General features: G+C 43.6%; 1 protein-coding gene across 2 annotated transcripts in view; it reads left to right on the top strand.

Annotated features, from left to right (window-relative positions):
* Positions 1 to 9,447: 9,447 nt before the first annotated feature.
* The window catches only part of cax1 (cation/H+ exchanger protein 1), a 52,579-nt gene continuing 40,114 nt past the window's right edge, over positions 9,448 to 21,912 (top strand). For both annotated transcript variants that reach the window (XM_070897218.1, XM_070897216.1), the window contains exon 1: positions 9,448 to 9,598. In XM_070897218.1, the coding sequence (XP_070753319.1) occupies positions 9,463 to 9,598 (136 nt within the window). In that variant the 5' untranslated portion in view covers positions 9,448 to 9,462. The remainder of the gene's footprint in view (positions 9,599 to 21,912) is intronic.

Here is a 21,912-nt window from a genome sequence, read left to right as displayed (position 1 = left end):
TGCACAATATTTTAAATGTTTCAGGGCCATTGAGATTCCATTCTATAGAAACAGAAAATAGGAGCAGTAGTAGGCCATTCAATATGATCGTGGCTGATCTGCTATCTCAACACCATAATCCTACTTTCTCCCCATACCCCTTGATACCTTTTTGTTTCTAGAAATCTATCTATCACTCTTAAATATATTCAGTGCCTTGGCATCCACAGCCTTCTGTGGTAGAGAATTCCACAGGTTCACCACCCTCTGAGTGAAAACATTTCTCCTCATCTCGGTCCTAAATTTCCTACCCCGTAGCCTGAGACTCTGACCCCTTGTTCTAGACTTCCCAGCAAGGGGAAACATCCTCCCTGCATCCAGTCTATCCAACCCAGTCAGAATTTTATACATTTCAATACTGTTTAGCCTTTGATGGGTCCATTCTTTGAGAGAAACATTCATATGTCTAACCTACAGTAACAATTCTATGATAGTGTGAAGAATCACCACTTGGTGCATTGTGTCTGATGTTGCTGGGGAATGAAATTATCAAATATTTCCCCTGTATACAGCAGCAGGGTAGAGGTTTTCATTCCCTTGCTGTTTTCCACTCAGAGTTGACACTGCTGGAGTACAGTTCTGGGGAGCTAAGCACCCATGCTGTAAATTGTCCAAGTGGCTGCTAATCATGTGTGAGCCTTGAGGTTGAGTGTCAGCAGACTTGGACACAGCAGATCCTATCCTCCAGTGAGGGTTGCTGAACAGTGATTGTGATCAGGAAACTTGCCGATTTTCCCCTTGGGCCAGTTGTGCCAGCACCTTTTGAGGCTAGTGAACTCCAGTGGGTGAGAGTTTAATAGTGGAGTTAGAGGAGGGTAGTTGAATTCTGGAACATGCTTAATTACTTTTTGAGATCATTGTATTTATATAGAAATTTCCCTCAGGACCTAAAAGGGCAGGTTAGAGCTCAAGATAGATCTAGATAATTTAGTGGGTCCAATTGTTTAATGTTTTTCTACTTCAACCAATGCTGCACATCATCTAATGGCTAAAATATGATTCTTTTTTAAATGAACTTGCATTTATAGAGCTTATGACATCCTCAAGACATTGCAAAATGCCTTACAACCAACAAATTACTGTTGAAGTGCACTCACTGTTATGTAGGTAAACATGGCAGCCACTTTGTACACCCCACAAACAGCAACTGAACCATAAATCTGTTTTTGGTGGTGTTTGATAAGGACAGAATGTTGACCAGGAAATAAGGAGAATTCTGCTCTTTTGAGGGAATTTTTTACATCCACTTGAGCAAGCAGATGTTAACATCTTATTCAAAAGACAGCACCTCTGATTCTTTGGCACTCCCTTGACATTACCGGCCTACATTGTGCTCCAGTCTGTAGTAGGGTTTGAGCTCACAAACTACTGACTGGGAGGTAAGAGTGGTACCAATGGAGCCAAGCTGGCACTTTTACTATTAAAAGAAACAGACCGGTGGGTCACTCATTAAAGGTGCACAAGCAGGGTGAGGTGGCTCGAGGGAAAGCAAATGGGGTAATGGGGTCAAAATTATGGCTGATCATCAACCTCAACTCCATTTTCCTGCCTGATCTCCATATTCTTTGATTCCCCAAGATTCCAAAAATCTATCTATCTCAGCCTTGATTATATTCAGAGTCTCAGCATCCACAGCCCTCTGGGCAGAGAATTCCAAAGATTCACAACCCTCTGAGTCAAGAAATTCCTCTTCATCTCTGTCTTAAATGGTCTATTATCTTGAAACTGTGCCCCCTAGTTCTGGACACTCCAGCCAGGGGAAACAACCTCTCCACATCTACCCTGTTAATTCCCTTCAGAATCTTGAATGTTTTAATGAGATCACCTCTCGTTCCTCTAAACTCCAAAAAGTGGAGGCCCATTCTACACAATCTCTTATCATAAGATAGCCTTCTCATTCCAGGAATCAATCTAGTGAACCTCTGTTGCACCACCTCCAAGGCAAGTATATCCCACCTTAGCTAAGTAGACCAAAACTGTGTGCAGTACTCCAGGTGTGGTCTCACCAAGGCCCTGTACAATTGTAGCAAGACTTTCTTACTCTTGTACTCCAACTCCCTTGAAATAAAGGACAACGTGCCATTTGCCTTCCTTATTGCTTGCTGTACCTACATGCTAGCTTTCTGTGTTTCTTGCACAAGGAAACCCAAATCTCTCTGAACACCAACATTTAAACGTTTCTCACCATTTAAAAAATATTCTGTTTTTCTATTCTTCCTACCAAAGTGAATAACCTCATTTCCCCACATTATACTCCATCTGCCAACTTAGACTATATCGCTTTGTATCCTCCTCACAGCTTACTGTCCCACATAGCTTTGTATTGTCACCAAACTTGGATACATTACACTCGGTCACTTCATCTAGGTCATTAATATAGATTATAAATAGCTGAAGCCCCGGCACTGATCCTAGCGGCACCCCACTAGGGATTCAGCAGATACAAAGATGCTGTTGCCTCTGCTGGCAGTAAGTTGTGATCTGGAATGCACTGACTGAAAGGGTTTTGGAAGCAGATTCAATAGTAACTTTCAAAAGGGAACTGGATATATACTTGAAAAGGAAACATTTGCTGGGCTGTGGGGAAAGAGCAGGGAAGTGGAACTAATCAGAGCGTTCAAAGGGCAGACATAAGGGGTCACATGGAATCCTTCTGTGCTGTATGATCTGTGAAGATTTACATAGGCAGTTCCATTATAAATATGGACATAGGAATTTATAATGAAAAAGTTAACTGGAAGTGCATGGATTCTTAAGATACCATGCGTGTGTAATTATTCTTTCCTGTTTGCATGCAATTAAATGAAACAGACAAGCAGACGTCTCCTTTCCCCTACATAAAGAAAACACTCATCCTTCTCCGTCTGATGCTGATCCATCTGCTGTGTCTTTCCAGCACTTTCTGTTTTGATTTCAGATTTCCAGCGCTGCCAATTTCTCTTTTTTTGATTGCAACAAAGAAAGTTTGGCCAAACACTTTTTAACAAGTTTGAGGAACAAAAAACTTTTTTGTCCCCCCAATTATAATCAGCGCAGCAACAACTCCGGGAGCAGCAAGGCTGGCAAGCTATAGTCTTTCGGACCCCTTCCAAAGCCAGGGTACCATCTACAAGATGCACTGCAGCAACTCGCCAAGGCTTCTTCGACAGCAACTCCTAAATCCACGATCTCCACCACCTAGAAGGACAAGGGCAGCAGGAACACCATGACCTCCATGTTCCCCTCCAAGTCACACACCAGCCTGACTTGGAAATATATTGCCGTTCCTTCATAGTCACTAGAGCATCCTCCCTAATAGGACTACGAACATACAAACAGTGATGGACAGGTAAAGACCATCTGGTCCATCGAGCCTGTCCCACACAATTGCGATATCTTGTGTATCACAACATATACACTCCACTCCACCTGAAACCATGTGATCTCCTGGGAAAGGCAAAAAAAACATTAAAAACCCAGGCCAATTTGGGGGAAAGAAATCTGGGAAATTCCTCTCCGACTAGTGAAACGAGTCCAGGAGATCACTCTGGCCATTAAATTCCCTGCATTACCTATCTTCTGTAAGAGGTGATGTCTGTCGCAGCCAGAAACAAATCCAGCTTTCGCTTGAAGGAATTCAGTGAGTTTGCATCCACCTCATGAGAGGGCAGCTTGTTCCAGAGGTCTACTATTCTCTGTGAAAAGAACGGCCTCCTGACACGTAACCTAGACCTAGCCTTATACAACTTAAATTTGTGCCCCTGGTCCTGCCTAACCTATTTAATTGAAATAAACTGTCAGCTGGAACACTGTCTATTCCTTTCACTATCTCATAAACCTCAATCATATCCCCTCTAAGTCTATGCTGCTCTAAGGTAGAGAGTCCCAACTCCTTTAGCCTATCAGCAGGCCGGGGCCATTAGAGGGAGCAGCGTGCGGCGGCCCGGCCTGCAAGACCATCAGCAGGCCGGGGCCATTAAAGGGAGCAGCGTGCAGCGGCATGCTACTGCAGGGAGCAGTGCGTGCTGCTGCAGGAGGACGAAGGCTGCGAAGAGGACGACTGGATTTGACATCGCCCAAATCCAAGTCGCTGATTGCAGTGCGGGCAGGGGTGAAGGAGTGGCAAGAGTTCATAGAGGGATGTGATCGGGGCCCGGGAGAGGCGCGAGTTCGGGGTCCAGAAGAGGCGAGGGCCCAGGGGCAGCATGGGCCAGCCCACAATGCGATATGTGTGCGCAGAGCAGAGAAAAAAAATCCATGCACAGGCATCTTCGACCCTTCAAGATGTAGTTCGGGATCTGGAATATTAGGTCCTTCATTGAAACACCTGTGAACCCATCCCTTTTTTGACGTGGAAACAAGTCATCCTCGTTTCGAGGGACTGCTGATGATGATGAGCCTAACTTGATAACGAAGATGCTTTAGATTTGGAATTAGTCTAGTGGCCCTCTTCTGCACCCTTTCCAGAGCCTCAATATCACCCCCTGTGGGAGTACCTTCACCAGCGGTTGAAGAAGGTGGCGCGCCACTGTGATATATTCACAGAGCACAGCACACACAGCTTCCAACATGGCAGGCAGCTCTCTTGGAAGCCTCTGGAAATCTGCCTGGTTCTGTTTAATCATTAACTCTGCAATTGCAGTACACAATATGTCCACATCCACAGTGTAGAGCTACAAACATTGCAAGCTTACAGACATTACACTTCTCCCTCCTTAATGAAGAAGTTATTACCACAAACATCATATATAACTTTCGTGTTTATACATAACACAGGATATAAACTTATTTTTTTTCCATATTTACAAATTTAACTTTACCACTTGTTTTCTGTTTCGCTCTTGAACAGAACTTTCCAAACATGGTGTTGAATCTAAACTCATTCGAGGTTCATCCTGAGGAACGTTTTCCTCCACGGAATTTCCTTGATTTTCATTTGAACTCACTTTAGCTTCAGGTTCTTTGTTTTCCTGACTCAGACTCAGACTTTCATTCTGATTCTCTCCTGGATTTGTTTCCAGTACATTCGAGTTAGGATTTGCTACTGGTATATCAAAACTATCTGGAGTCAGAAATAATTGAATCATTCCCACCTTCAACTCCTTGCATGTCTGTAGGTAAAATATGATCAATATGAACAAACCTAACCTGTCCATTATCAAACATCTTTACCAAATATGTGCGAGGACCACATATCTTCACCACTCTTCCTGGTAACCACTTTAACCATTTATGGTGATGGTTCTTCACTCTCACCTTCTGGTTCAATTTCACACTTTTCTCTTTTACTCTACCTCTATCATGATTCTCTTTCTGTCTTAATTGTGTCTCTTCTACGGACTGTGCCAAATTTGGTTTCAACAATGAGAATCTGGTTCATGGCTGTTGTTTGAGAAACAACTCTGCTGGTGTTCTACCAGTAGTCATATGAGGAGTATTTCGATATGTAGTCAAAACATTAGCCAATTTGTGATCCAATGACAACTGTCGTTTCCTTGGATTTGGATCTAACATTTGTTTTATGAGGGCACGTTTTATAATTTGTACAGTGTGCTCTGCTGCACCATTTGAAGCAGGATGGTATGGTGGAACCTTGGTATGTTTCACACCATTTTTGCTCGTGAATTGTGCAAATACTTCTGAACGAAATTGTGGTCCATTATCCAAAACAATCTCTTCAGGGAGGCCAAATGAAGAACATAATTTTTGTAAAATGTCCAATGTTTTACTTGCTGTTATTTTCCACATTGGAAACACTTCAACCCACTTCAAATGGCTATCAATCACAATGAACAATTGTTGTCCTTCTAACTCAGCAAAATCAATATGTAGCCTTTGCCACACCCTGCGAGGCCATTTCCATGGCTGTAATGGTACTGGTGGTGGTTGCTTGCTTACCGATTGACATGTCATACACTGACTCATGATGTACTCTGTATCTTTATCAAGACCTGGCCACCATAAATAACTGCGTGCAAAACTCTTGGTCAAACATATTCCCAGGTGCTGGTCATGGAGGTCTCCTAATGATTTGGACCTGAATTTATTTGGTATAACCACTCTTACACCCCACATGATACAATCTTTATCGACTGATAATTCATTCCTACGAATGAAGAATGGATGTGTATCTTTGTCTGTTACCTGGTTTGGCCATCCATTTGCAATATACTCATACACCTTTGACATCACTGGGTCACGTTTGGTTGCTCTACCAATCTCTTCAGCTGTGGCTGGCAGTTCATCAATGTATGAAAAATAAAACACTTCTTCCCTATCGGGTGTAACTTGTGATGGGGAAGGCAATCTAGACATTGCATCAGCATTACTGTGATCAGCTGATCATCTGTATTCAATATCATATGTATATGCTGACAAAATCAAAGCCCATCTCTGCATTCGGGCTACAGCTAATGTTGAAACTGGGGACTTTGGATGGAGGATTGCTGTTAGGGGCTTACGACCATACAAGTATTTGTGAAACTTCTTGACCCCAAAAATGAATGCCAAAGCCTCCCTTTCAATTTGTGCATAATTACTCCCAGTGGCACTGAGAATGCGTGAAGCAAAAGCAATTGGTCTCTCCTCCCCACTACATGATACATGAGAGGTCACTGCCCCAACTCCATATGGAGAGGCATCACATGCTAGCTTAATCTCCTTAGATATGTCATAGTGAACTAACAAGGTGCTCTCTACCAATTTGCTATTACACTCCTTGAATGCTGTATCGCATTCTTTTGACCACTTCCAATGGACCTGTTTTTTCAAAAGTTCATTCAGTGGATGTAATACTGTCGCCAAATTTGGTAGGAACTTCCCATAATAGTTCAAAAGACCCAAGAATGAACGAAGTTCAGTGACATTCCTGGGAGTGGGTGCTTTTCTAATTGCATCCAATTTTTCCATGGTTGGATGTAAACCATCTTTGTACCCTAAGTACTCCACTGAATTTTTAAATAACTCACACTTACGAGCAGACACTCGTACTCTGTGCCTCTCTAGCTGTTTGAGGACTTCATTCAATATGTTATTATGAATTTGCCTATTTGGTGCTGAAATTAGTATGTCATCCAAATAACATACTACGCCTTCAATACCTTGCAAAATCCGGTTCATCACCCCTTGGAATATGGCAGGGGCGGAAGACACTCCAAACGGTAGCCTATTAAATTGATATAGGCCTAGATGAGTATTTATAGTCAAACATGACTTGGACTCCTCATCTAGTTCAAGCTGTAAGTAAGCATTCATGAGATCCAGTTTTGAGAAGATCTGACCACCTGTCAGTGTTGTGAACAAATCTTCTATATTCGGCAATGTATTGGGGACATCACCCTCTAGAACCTGGTTTACGGTTACTTTATAATCACCACACAATCTTACCTTGCCATCGGACTTAGGTACAACAACAATGGGTGTAGCCCAATTACATCGATCTATCTTACAAATAATGTTCTCAGTCTCTAGTCTTTTGAGTTCTTGCTCAACTTTCTCCTTGAATGCATATGGTACGGAACGTGACTTGCAGTAAACCGATCTAGTGTCCTTCTGTACCCTGACACTCGCCTTGAAGCCTTGGATCGGACTGCCCGATTTGCAGAACACCTTCGGATACTTCTTGATAACCTCATCCGTTGATGAAAATCTCGCTTCCACACAGAAAATCCTACTCCAATCCAGCTTCAGTGAGCTCAACCAATTTCTTCCTAGTAAGGCAGACTTGTCTCCTTTCACTACTATTAGAGGCAAGTTCTGAAATTGATCTTTATATTTCACCGGTATGGTGATACGACCTACCACAGGAATTTTCTCTCCCGAGTAGCCTCGCAGCTCTATCTTGGATTTCTCCAGTTGGAAATCACACAATTTTTCGCGGTATAGTGACTCCAATACTACACTCACGGATGCACCCGTGTCAATTTCCATTGGTATCTTGAATCCCACAACATCTATATGGATTTTGATGCTTTCTGAATCGCTGTCCATTAACCTCGTGCTCCTAATGACGTGTAACTCTAACATCTCCTCGTCCTGTTGTTGTTCTTCCATGCTATGTAGTCTCTTGGGATTTCTACTCATAGCTTTGAACGGTGGACTCATAGATTTAAAAACTGGTTTACCCTTCAGTCGGCATGCCTTCGCAAGATGCCCAGTCTTTCTGCAGAAGAAACACTCTGCCTTCATGTATGGACAACTTTGAGCAATGTGTTGTCCCAGGCACCTATAGCATGACTTCGACGTTCTGTTAGAATTTCCAGTTTCTGAGACTTTGGGCCCCACCATCTTTTACTTTGAACCTGCAGGTGATTTACCTCGGTTGACTGACGACTGTAATTATTATTTAATTCTCGGGAATATTGTTCGGACATGCCCATCGACCTCGCTGTCTGACAAGCAATCTCAAAAGTCAAGTCATCCGTCGTCAATAACTTCCTTCTGATCGCATCATTTTTCACCCCACAAACAAAACGATCCCATAATGCTTGGTTTTGAAAGTTTCCAAAATTACAGTGCACCGATAACTTTTTTAATGCTACATATAATCACTGATATTTTCATCAGCCTTTTGATTCCGAATCCCAAAACGATAGCTTTCAGCAATTTCTAACGGTTTGGGGTTATCGTGCTGCTCCAGCTTCGTTAAAATCTCTTTAACCGTTGTGTCCTTTGGCTCGTCAGGCACAAGCAGATTTACAAGTGTGTCATACAATGCCGGACCTGCCTCCGATAAGAAGATTGATCTCTTACATTCCAACACAGCTCTGGTTCTGGACTGCATTGTCTGGAACTTCGATTATGTTATTTGCAGTGAAATACATTTCTCGCCGATCCACATACGCTTTAAAACGTTCCCGGTCGTGTCTATATTCCCCCAAATGTCCGATTACACCTGCCATTTTAATCTCTAGCTGTTCACACCGTGTGCTGTATTTTACTTCGGATTTTGTAGCTTTTTTCCAAAGACAGAAACTTCCAAAGTCTCTCTGTCGGCTGGCTGAATCTTTCACCAACAAAATTTAAGCTTTATATCATCCAAAAAATCCCATCCTCATCACCAAATGTGATATCTTCACAGAGCACAAGCACACACAGCTCCCAACATGGCAGGCAGCTCTCTCGGACGCCTCCGGAAATCTGCCTGGTTCTGTTTAATCATTAACTCTGCAGTTGCAGTACACAATATGTCCACATCCCCAGTGTGGCGCTACAAACATTACAAGCTTACAGACATTACAGCCACCACCTTCTCAAGGGCAGTTAGGGATGGGCAATAAATGCTGGCCTTGGCCAGTGACGCCCACATCCCAGGTATCAATTAAAAAAAGATGGGAATACTACAACGCCCAGAAGGCACCGCGGGGTCGCAGCAGACTACAACCCCCAGAGGGCATTGCGAGGAGGGAGGGGGCGGGGTTGGCGAGCCGTGTGTTTCATTAGCAGATGCCGGGGGCAGGTTCCTCGTCCTTCTCCTCCTCTGGGCAGGGCTCCCAGACCACCACCACCCCTTCAGTCATGTCGGAGATAGAGCAGGAGCCGGAGGTTGGCGTGCGGAGACGGAGCACCCAAGACGCGTTGAGTAAGGAGCCCCAGTGAAAGCTCACGCCGCCGGTCGGCCGGTCGGCCGGACGCGCTCGCTCGCTCTCCCCTCAGGCGGCGCGTCGCGCGGTCCCCGGGGGCGCTGACAGCTGCTCGCTCCTCACCCTAGCCGCACCTTATTGTGAGAGTTGGAGCAGTCTGCTTCTTCAAAATAATAATTATTCTTGCTTCCTCAATTTTAAATATTAATGAATTTCACTCGGGAGAGCTGTCGCGTTCTGGAATGCTCTACCCGAAAGAGGTGGTGGAAGCTGATTCCATAGTCCATTTTAAAAGGGAGTTGGGCAGGTACTTGGGGATGAGGGGTGTGGGACTAAGCTTGTTCAAAGAGCCAGCACAGGCACAGCTGGCCGAATGGCCTCTTTCTGTGCTGTAAGTTTCTATGACTAACATTCTCAATTTGATAACCAGGGTCCATAAACCAGAGAGGACACCGATTTTGAGAATTTACAAAAAAAGAGAGGGGAGAGAGAATGAGTCGTTTTTTTTATACCAATGAGTTGTGATCTGGAAAGCACTGACTGAGCAGGTGGTGGAAGCACCGTTAATACTAAATTTCAAAAGGGAAATGGATAAAGACTTAAAGGAAGAAAATTGCAGGGTTGTGGGAAAGAGCATCGGAGTGGGACTAATTGGATAGCTCTTTCAAAGAGGCATGATGGACCGAATGTGTGTTGTATGATTCTGTAATGTGGTGTTTAATGTTAATCCCTAACCTTCCATTTGCTGAACTCTGTTTTGTCAAAGACAAGCACAATGAGGGTGACCTTATAGTTTCTTTTTAAGATGAAACTTAACACCTTTTATTTAAGATGCTGCATGTGGGTTTATTTAGCTGGTTTGGATTTGCTGTTTTATACTAAAGTTCTAGTGAAACCTGGATAGATTGAGCAATATTAGGCTGGCTCAGTCTGGTATTTTTAATGTGTTTGAAAACAAAAGGGGTGTTGTAAATTCAATTATCCTTTTTTTTTTGGGCTGATTTATCAATTGGATTAGTACTGTTGCTCTAAGCAATGCTATTTGAGTCAACACATTGTAATATGCTACTTGGTTTTGGCTGATTCTGATCGTTCCCACTACCCATGCTGGCTCTTCCCCTGTGCTGTGTAACTCAAATATTTTCTTCAGCCATAATGCAAGTTTGGAAGGGCTAAATGTGTAAATGAGACCTCCTGTTGTTGTCCTCCTCAATGAGCAGATGTACAAATGAGCGCTTTGCTTACCTGCTGTTTGGTTCCATTGAAGTTTTATTGCCATTACTGCATTCTTATCTGTTGCACTGGAGTCCCTACCTCTGCATTAGTTGTTATATGCTGATTTTAAATGGTGGTGGTATTTGGACTACAGGTGTTTTGAGGATGAGGAAGGAAGTATGGGTGGAAGAAGTCACCACTGTCCTTGATGTACACTGGCTCCTAGTCCACCAACTCTTCTTGTAAAATTCTCATCCACATGTTTAAATCTCCCCATACCTCGCTACTCCCTATCTTTAACCTCCTGAGAACTCTGCATTCTTCAAATTCTGGCCTCTTGCATCTGACTTCCTTTCTTTCTTCCCCCAAAACCCTCACTGCTATTAGCAGCCGTGCCTTCGACTGTCTTGGCCCTAAGCTCTGTAATTCCCTCCCCAAACCCCTCTACCCTTCCCCCAAATCCCTCTCCCCCTCCCCCTTAAAGGCTTTCCTCAACCTACCTCTGACCATTTAGTCACCTGTCCTAATGTCTCCTTTGGCTCAGTGTCTGTTTGTCTGATTACGCTCCTGTGAAATGCCTTGGGATGTTTTGCTACATCAAAGATGCTATATAAATGCAAGTTAAGAGGAAGGAAAGGTTCAGCTGTTCTGTCAGCCTGTTTATAGTGGGTATAAAGGGACACCATTTAAGTGTCTTAACTGACTTGTTTACAATTAGTTCAAACAATTTTGTTAAACTTTTTTTTTGTTTACAAATGGACTTGTATTAAAATATGCTGTGAATGGGAGCAGGGTGGCTGTTTCCTGCTACTTTGGGAGATTTATTTGGTTTACTTTAATCTCCTCCTGTAATATACAGATGGAATATCATAGATGCAGTCCATTATGCCTGTAACCATTGAGGTGAATTGTACACGTACCTTGAAATGTTACTGTATGAGGAAGTGGCTCTAAGTGTTGCACTGTACTATATTTAGAACAAAATAAATCAAATAGAAGGGTAAAGATCCACCGTGCAGGTCACTTAATGTCAAAGAGAATGAAAATAAGTAAGTTTGGGTGGAACCAAGCAGAAGCTTGTCGGAGGGAGGTTTTGAAATCTTGCAGGTAAATGAGTTAGAGTAGGAGACAGTTTTTTTTCATGAGGTTGTGTAATGGGGAGGAGGGAGAATGAAAGTAGGATGATGTATTCAGTGATGGAAGACAGATTGTTGTGTGGCGAACAGATGATTCTATTGTCAGATTAGTGACATTTTCTTATACAGTCCCTCGGAATCGATGAAGACTTGCTTCCACTCTTTGAATGAGCCCTTGGGTGGCTCAACAGTCCAATACGAGAGTCACAGGTGGGACAGACAGTCATTGAGGGTAAGGGAGGGTGGGACAGGTTTGCTGCGCGTTCCTTCCGCTGCCTGCGCTTGTTTTCTGCATGCACTCGGCGATGAGGCTCGGTGCTCAGCGTCCTCCCAGATGCACTTCCTCCACTCAGGGCGTTCTTTGGCTAGGGACTCCCAGGTGTCGGTGGGGATGCCGCACTTTCAGGGAGGCTTTGAGGGTGTCCTTGTAACGTTTCCTCTGTCCACCCTTGGCTCGTTTGCTGTGAAGGAGTTCAGAGTAGAGCACTTGCTTTGGGAGTCTTGTATCTGGCATGCGGACAATGTGACATTTTCTTCTATCTTGTCCGTGAGTGCATGTGGCATAGAAAATGCTGGAATGTTATAACTTGTGATTGGATTTTTAGAATAACTTTACCAGCTATGAGTCATTGAAGCTGGTGTCATGACTGATTTTGGAGGGGGAGTGCAAGTCTTGAGGTCAATTTCTGTACCTTGATCTTTGGTAACACAATGGCTGAATGTTTGTTTTAAGTGGTGGTTTGGAGGAAATATATCTGCAACTTGCAATTCACCAATAGCCTGCTCCTTATTCAAAGTAATTTATTTCAAATTATCTGATACAATTTTGTTGCACTAAATTTCCAGTTTGCTGCTTATAATTTCAAGTTATTGGATATTTAAAATATTTTAGTGTAAATCATCTGATTCTGAATTGCCAAGAGTAGACTGTTTCGCAACCTCTTCATTGTGGAGCAGTGCTTTTTCAAACTTGCATGGGGAACCCCCTCCAAATATTGCCTTGCTTCTGGAGACTAGGTTCTACTTTCCAAAATTCTGCCAGCTAATCGAAGGGAAACAGCGATTGTGAAATGTTGATGGGATGCAGCAATAATATATTCGAGTCAACAGCCAATGAGATGTGTGCTGCAAATAGAATGGCTGGGTGGGGTATTCAAAATGGCAAACCTTGGACCACAGCTGGGAAGTTTGATGTGATGCAAGAGACTTGCATTTATATAGTGCCTTTCACAATCTCTGGATGTCTCTAAGTACTTTTGAAATGTGGCAGCCAATTTATGCACAGCAAGCTCACACAATCTGCAAAGTAATAATGACCAGATAATCTGTTTGTGATGTTGGTTGAGGCATAAACATGGACCAAACCACCAGGAAGAACTCCCCTGTTCTTCTTTGATCTTTTGCATCCATCTAAGAGGGAAGACATTCAACGTCTGTTTAATGTCTCCTCGGAAAAACGGCACCTCAGTACTGCACTGAGGAATGCCGGCCTGGATTTTGTGCTCCAGTCCCTGGGGTGGGACTTGAACCCACAACCTTCTCACTGAGGTGCAAGTGCCACTGAGCCAAGACCAAGTACCCAGTAAGAGCTTGCAGCTAGAGTAATGGGGTGGGGGAAGCTTTGGGAGTCAGCAGTTGGGCAATTGGAAGATTTTTAGATTAATGAACTGACGTGGGCTAAATAATCATCCTCATCTGTATTTCTTCGTCTTGTGGTTTGGTCTTTAACGGTGAGGTCTGATTTTTCATGTTCCATGGTAGTAATTTTGATTCTATTTGGTGCAATTAAATCCAACTGAGATCACAAAATGCAAGAATAACTAGGGTACTGAGCATGTTGCATGCAGTGAACAGGAATCCAGCCTTGTTGCAGTGACCATGGGGCATAAGCAGCAATTAAAGGAATAAAATGGGGTTCCAAAGATTCCAGCAGCAGACACGTTATGAGGATGGAGGTCACTGCTGCAACCTCTGAACAAATGTCAAACTGTCATTTTTAGTTTTGTTCTTTGGTCATACATGGCTGGAAGAGAGTCAGTGTCCCTAGTTATTCATGTTATGGAGAGAGTTGTTCAACTACTGGGTCTTTTTTTTTAAATAATAAAAAAAAATCATGTTGAAGCAGGAACATTTTTTAAAAATGTGCCTTCCTAGAGAGGGGGCATTGAGTTCTCTGGCCCAATCAGCCATGAAAGTTCCTGCAGTACCTTCCAACCATATTAATGTCCATTGGCTTATGATGGCTCATTTGGTTGAAGGACTGAACACTGAGCCAAACAAAGACCGACCTGCATTTATATAGTTCCTTTCATGACCACCAGACGTCTCAAAGTGCTTTACATCCAATAAAGTACTCTTTGGGTATAGTCACTGTTGTAATGTGGGAAGCATGTCAGCCAGCTTGCGCACGGCAAGCTCCCACAAACAGCAACGTGATGACCAGATAATCTGTGTTTATGTTGATTTGAGGGATAAATATTGGACAGGACACCAGGGATAACTCCCCTACTCTTCGAAATAGTGCCATGGGATCTTTTGCGTCCACTTGAGCAGACGGGGCCTCGGTTTAACATTTCGCCCAAAAGGCGGCCCCTCTGACAGTGCAGCACTCCCTCAGCACTGCACTGGAGTGTCAGCCGAGACTTGTGATCAAGTCTCTAGTGGGTCCTGAACCTTCTGACTCTGGCAAGTGTGCTACCCACTGAGCCACGGCTGACACAACAGATGAGGAAGGGACCAGTTTTGGTGTCTCAGCTGTGAAAATGAGGTGACCTTTGCTGGTGTACCTTTTTTTGAGGGGTGTGAGGTTATGGCATTTACTTCCAGAAATAGGAGGTGGGTGGGGTGGTTTGACCCATCCACCTCCACGGAGGTGTGTGAGGGGCCTGACCCATCCACCTCCATGGCACGAACCTGGTATTGCGGTATTTCCAGGAACGGTGCAGTGGCTCTAGGCCTTTTGGCTAAGAGCATTAGCGCAGAGTGATCCTTGGTGTGCAAGGTGACCTCTGGCGTTTGATTTGACAAAGAATTGGAAAGATTGGCAACGAATATAAAAAAAAAAAAAAAATTACTTCCAGGGTTAGTGATTGAGGCAGAACCTGTCAACATTCGAGATCCGATTGGAGAGGTGGTTGAAGGGCTAGTGTCAGTAAATGTGTCCATGAAGCTGTCTGTTGTAAAAACCCAACTGGTTCACTAATGTTTTTTTTTAGGGAAGGCAATCTGCTGTCCTTGCCAGTCTGGCCTATATGTGACTCCAGTCATGCATCAATGTGGTTGATTCTTAACTACCCTCTGAAGTGGCCCAGCAAGCCCCCCAGTCGTTCCAAACCACTACAAAGGATAACGAGATGTATTGTGGGGGCTTCCTTCAATACCTTCTCCGAAGCTAGGGATGTGCAATAAATACTGGCCTCAGCACATTCTAAGAATGAATGAATAGGAAGAAAAGTTGAAGGATTTTTTTAAACAATTGGAGACAGGCAGAGATTGTTGGCAAACAGACAGATTTGTCACCAGTTCTGTTTGCTAACAATCGCTGCCTGTTTGCAGCTTTGTCCTAGTTAAGGACCCCAGCTTATTGGTGTTTAGTGACTGCTGGCAGTCTGCTGGGTTGCTGGTATCAATTGGGAAGATTACGTGGAAAGAGAAATGAGGTTTGGTTTGTGAAGCAAGAGAGACTGAGTTAGTTTTTTAAAAAAAAGACAAGTTGACCTTGATTATGGTATTAATCACCATCACATGACATTACAACTGATTTGAAATACTGTAAGCATTTGAAGGAGCAGATAGGCCAATGTTTTGGTGTTGATCCTTCACATGAATGAGTTTTAAATGCAAGTTTGTGTGAAATGACTTGATTCCTTTTTTGTGGTTTTCTTTATAAAACTGGGTTCCAATAACCAGGACAACCAATGGGCTCTCAGTCCCAATTAATTCAGTGTAGTAGTGGAGGCTCGAGTATGCATGGATTGTCGGTATCCAGCTATGGAGGTGGCCTACAGTGCGCTGCGAATGGGGAATTAGAATTGCAGGATAAGTATTTTAATCTCTGCTTAAGTGAACAAGTCTCAAACTCCTAGGTGAAGATAAAGCTGTTGAAATACTTGTTTTATATAGTGCCTTTTAATGTAGTAAAATGTCCCAAGATGCTTTGAGTGTTAAGAAGACAAAACAAATAAATTTGACACAGAGCCACATGAAATTATGGCAGATGACTAAAAGCTTGGTCATGGAAGTAGGTTTTAAGGAGCATCTTAAAGGAGGAGAGGTTTAGGGAGGGAGTTCCAGAGCTTGGGGCTAGGCAGCTGATGGCACGGCCACCAATGGTTGAGCAGTTATAATCGGGCGTAATGAGTGAGTGGGACTTGGTGCGAGTTAGGACACAGGCTGTGTAACATCCCTTCCATCCTCTGCAGATCCTCCTAGTGCTGTTGGTTCAAACACCATTGTAGCTGTGAAACCTTGGCTTGCCCTTAAATCCCAATTCCTATCTTTTCATTCCCTTCAAGTGTAGGGTGTGAAACGATTAAATTAGTGGCTTTGCTCAGTGAGTGGGGGATATGGGAGAGGTTTGAGTGATGTTTTTAGTGACCTGGACATTGAAAGTGTGGTACATTTTGTACACCAAATTGGATGTGCATTTGGAAATCACAGTGCAACTTTAAACCAAGTTCTTCTGAACTCTGGTTGTATCTGGCAAGAGCACTTTGAGCTGTTTGACACTACGGTGAAGCTATAGTGGTTACAGATCTGTCATGGGTGGTTGAATCTAGAGGTCTTGCACAAGAAGGGCATTATACATTAGTGTACTGACTTGCTTTATTTTAAAAAAAAAAAAATTGGTATCAAAGCAGACTAGCAGACCTTGTGGTTAAATACAGAAGTGTACCAACAGTGCTGACAATCACCCACATGAGCACAAACATGATGGCTTTGTTGTGTAATAACCACAAGACCATTGAATGTAAGCAAATGTAGGATAATTTCAAAACACCCAGCGAAACCAAGAAACTCAGCAATTTAAAATATTCGTGTTCATCGCTCGTGTTTTTAAGTGTAAGTAATATGGGAGGAGATGATGCAGAATGTTATTGCAAACTTCTGTGGTGTGCACACGATTGCAGAATTTATTTCAGTACATGGGGTTTTACTTGGAGCTGCTGTACTTTGGTTACTGTCTCTGTCTCCTCTGATGCTCATGGCCTTGGAGGAGATGCAAATGGAGGGTGGGTGGGGTGGGGGTGGTGAACCTGCATAATCACCTTTTTATAGATGTTGATGGAGTAACTCTCCTTCCTCAACCTTTTTTTGCTTCTTGCTACCCTTCATTGTTTTCTTGGTGCCTTTCTTTGGAGCTGGTTTATTCTCCTAACATTTTCAAACTCCATTTCTGACACGTCAATATGAGACCAACTTTCCATAGCCATGCTATGCAGTAGTAGTGATGTTGGGGAGGGCATCAAACAGGAAATTAGGGGTGCATGTAATAAAGGTGCAGCAGTTATTATGCGTGACTTTAATATGCATATAGATTGGGCTAACCAAACTGGAAGCAATACGGTGGAGGAGGATTTCCTGGAGTGCATAAGGGATGGTCAAGGGGGTGGGGGCGTGCATCGTAGACTGGGTGTTGTATAATGAGAGAGGATTAATTAGCAATCTCGTTGTGCGAGGCCCCTTGGGGAAGAGTGACCATAATATGGTGAAATTCTACATTAGGGTGGAGAATGAAACCGTTAATTCCGAGACCATGGTCCAGAACTTAAAGAAGGGTAACTTTGAAGGTATGAGGTGTGGATTGGCGAATGATACTTGGGGGTTGACGGTGGATGGACAATGGCAGACATTTAGCGATCGCATGGATGAACTACAACAATTGTACATCCCTGTCTGGCGTAAAAATAAAAAAGGGAAGGCGGCTCAACCGTGGCTATCAAGGGAAATCAGGGATAGTATTAAAGCCAAGGAAGTGGCATACAAATTGGCCAGAAATAGCAGCGAACCCGGGGACTGAGAGAAATTTAGAACTCCGCAGAGGAGGACAAAGGGTTTGATTAAGGCAGGGAAAATAGAGTACGAGAGGAAGCTTGCAGTGAACATTAAAACTGACTGCAAAAGCTTCTATAGATATGTAAAGAAAAAAAGGTTAGTAAAGACAAATGTAGGTCCCCTGCAGTCAGAATCAGAGGAAGTCATAACTGGGAACAAAGAAATGGCAGACCAATTGAACAAGTACTTTGGTTTGGTATTCACTAAGGAGTACACAAACAACCTTCTGGATATAAAAGGGGTCGGAGGGTCTAGTAAGAAGGAGGAACTGAGGGAAGTCCTTAGTCGGGAAATTGTGTTGGGGAAAATGATGGGATTGAAGGCTGATAAATCCCCAGGGCCTGATAGTCTGCATCCCAGAGTACTTAAGGAGGTGGCCTTGGAAATAGCGGCTGCATTGACAGTCATTTTCCAACATTCCATAGACTCTGGATCAGTTCCTATGGAGTGGAGGGTAGTCAACGTAACCCCACTTTTTAAAAAAGGAGGGAGAGAGAAAATAGGGAATTATAGACCAGTCAGCCTGACATCAGTAGTGGGTAAAATGATGGAATCAATTATTAAGGATGTCATAGCAGCGCATTTGGAAAGAGGTGACATGATGGGTCCAAGTCAGCATGGATTTGTGAAAGGGAAATCATGCTTGACAAATCTTCTGGAATTTTTTGAGGATGTTTCCAGTAGAGTGGACAAGGGCGAACCAGTTGATGTGGTATATTTGAACTTTCCGAAGGCTTTCGAAAAGGTCCCACACACGAGATTAATGTGCAAAGTTAAAGCACATGGGATTGGGGGGTAGTGTGCTGACGTGGATTGAGAACTGGTTGGCAGACAGGAAGCAAAGAGTAGGAGTAAATGGGTACTTTTCAGAGTGGCAGGCAGTGACTAGTGGGGTACCGCAAGGTTCTGTGCTGGGGCCCCAGCTGTTTACATTGTACATTAATAAATTAGACGAGGGGATTAAATGTAGTATCTCTAAATTGGGTGGCAGTGTGAGCTGCGAGGAGGATGCTGAGGCTGCAGAGTGACTTGGATAGGTTAGATGAGTGGGCAAATGCATGGCAGATGAAGTATAATGTGGATAAATGTGAGGTTATCCACTTTAGTGGTAAAAACAGAGACTGACTATTATCTGAATGGTGACAGATTAGGAAAAGGGGAGGTGCAACGAGACCTGGGTGTCATGGTACATCAGCCATTGAAGGTTGGCATGCAGGTACAGCAGGCGGTTAAGAAAACAAATGGCATGTTGGCCTTCATAGCGAGGGGATTTGAGTACAGGGGCAGGGAGGTGTTGCTACAGTTGTACAGGGCCTTGGTGAGGCCACACCTGGAGTATTGTGTACAGTTTTGGTCTCCTAACTTGAGGAAAGACATTCTTTCTATTGAAGGAGTGCAGCGAAGGTTCACCAGACTGATTCCTGGGATGGCGGGTACTGACATATCAAGAAAGACTGGATCAACTGGGCTTGTATTCACTGGAGTTTAGAAGAATGAGAGGGGATCTCATAGAAACGTTTAAAATTCTGATGGGTTTAGACAAGTTAGATGCAGGAAGAATGTTCCCAATGTTGGAAGTTCAGAACCAGGGGTCACCGTCTAAGGATAAGGGGTAAGCCATTTAGGACTGAGATGAGGAGAAACTTCTTCACCCAGAGAGTGGTGAACCTGTGGAATTCTCTACCACAAAGTTGTTGAGGCCAATTCACTAAAAATATTCAAAAAGGAGTTAGATGTAGTCCTTACTACTAGGGGGATCAAGGGGTATGGTGAGAAAGCAGGAATTGGGTACTGAAGTTGCATGTTCAGCCGTGAACTCATTGAATGGCGGTGCAGGCTTGAAGGGCCAAATGGCCTATTCCTGCACCTATTTTGTATGTTTGTGTCTAAATCCTGGACTGAAACTAGCAATTGAGCAATTGACGGATTACAATGGAACTCACTTCACACTTTATAATGAGTCCACCTGACTCTTATCAGATTAACATTTCTAAAAGAGTTTCAGAACTTCAGCACAGATACTATTGGCCCAGTTGTTAACTGCAATTTGTAAATGTGTTAACGTTGCTGCTGTTTATTCCAGGGCATTGCCCCTCCTGGTGAGTAGTTTAGTCGTACATTACCCAAAGTTGGATGACTAGGAGTGGTACTTGCTGCAGCACGAGGAGATTGAGACCTAAATCCTTCATTTTATATATTGTGTGCCAATTGTGTTTGGTGTAGTAAAAGGATTCTGTGAGCATCTCATCTGTTTGGAATGATGGCAAGCAGACTCTAGCTGTGGTTTATCAGCTTCACAAGTCTGACATTGTGCTGTCAGCATCTGGAGGAGGGAGGAGGAAGGAAGGAGGAGGAACTGATGAGTCCCATTTTTAAATTGTCCTCTTGATGGCCAATGCCCTCGCTTAGCATTTTGAGTTTCAAATGGTGTTTCCATCCATTTCCCCATCTTCCTTCACCCCACCTTCAGTTTCCTGGGCCTGAATATCTGGAATTCCCTCCCTAAATCTCTCTGTCCTCCTTAACCCCTCTCTCCTTTCAAACCTACCACTCTGGCCAAGCTTTTGGTCACTTGACCTAATATCTCCTCCTTTGGCACGGTGTTAATTTGTCATCTTGTGCTCCTGTGAAGTGTCTTGGCATGTTTTACCATGTTAAAGGTGCTATGTAACTGCAAGATATTATTGCCTTGATGTCTGAATTGGATAAAATGTTTAATCTTCCTGTTTTTGTTAGACCACCTACATTGGGTTAGCCAATTGTCAAATGGGACGGCATTGAGAAGTTTTACTTACAATCTCATCCTCAGATGTTCCTAGATCAGGTTTACAACAATGGGACAGCCCTTGGTTCCAACAGTAGTATCACTCCTGGCTATCCTCATTTTGGCTTTCCTCCCTTTTGTGACCAGGCTGTCATTTGTTACTATCTACAATTTACTTTTTCAGCATTGGTCACCTCCCTAGCATATTGAAGCTGGTCTTTACTGTTTAGGGCATTCTATTATGGTGCCTAGCTGAGTACAGGCAGCCACACACTCTGTGCTACTGAGTAAATGGGAATGGTATCATCATCAGCTGCTGTGGGGGGGGGGGGGGGGGAAATGGAGGTAGAGGTTATGATCTGAAATTGTTGAACTCCATGTTGAGTCTGGAAGGTTGAAACATGCCTACTCGAAAGATGAAGCTTCATTGGAGCTTGCTTGAGCTTCATTGGAGCAGTGTCGGAGGCAGAGGTCAGAGTGGGAGTGGAGCAGAGATTTAAAATGACAGGTGACCGAAAGCTCAGATTCACACTTGCAGACAAAACTTAGGTTTTCCACAAAGTGATCTCCCAATGGTCTCCCCAATGTAGCAATGTTAACTGAAGCAGCTTTGTCTACACTTGTCCAGGATGTACAGTTTGAACTGGAGTATGCTGGCTAAAGATTACAGATCCTGTAAATGTTAGTGCAGCTGATGTGTCTGTGCCTTTTATTTTTAGTCCCAAGCGGAAAGCAGTGTGGGCTATATTTACCAGTGCTTGTGTAGGGTGTTCACAGGCTGAGGGCCAGACTGGTACTGGGTTCAAACTGCAAGGCACTCGGTGCTTCAGCTGTGAACAGAGATACAGCGAGTCTGTGGCATCGGTGAGATTGAAACGACTCTCCCCTCTTTACATGCACTAGATTACCCCTCGTGCACTATTTATGCAGACACCGTGGTTATCTTGAGCATCAGATGTCTCCCTGTCAGGAGAGCTCCAAGTACGTGATGCTGAATATGCCACAGGTACAGGGGAAGCTCGTGCTCAAACCTGCACCACTAAAATGGTTCCATGACCGTCCTGAAATGTGAACTGAACCCTTGACTTTCTGCTATTCTGTCCAATGGAGTTATATTCCTCTTTCTTTTCCCTCCTGACTCTCA

Source organism: Pristiophorus japonicus, chromosome 13 (genome assembly GCF_044704955.1).
Source record: "Pristiophorus japonicus isolate sPriJap1 chromosome 13, sPriJap1.hap1, whole genome shotgun sequence".
Classification (NCBI taxonomy): Eukaryota; Metazoa; Chordata; class Chondrichthyes; family Pristiophoridae; genus Pristiophorus; species Pristiophorus japonicus.
Note: the sequence above shows the minus strand (reverse complement) of the source record. Positions and strands in the feature narration are given on the sequence as shown.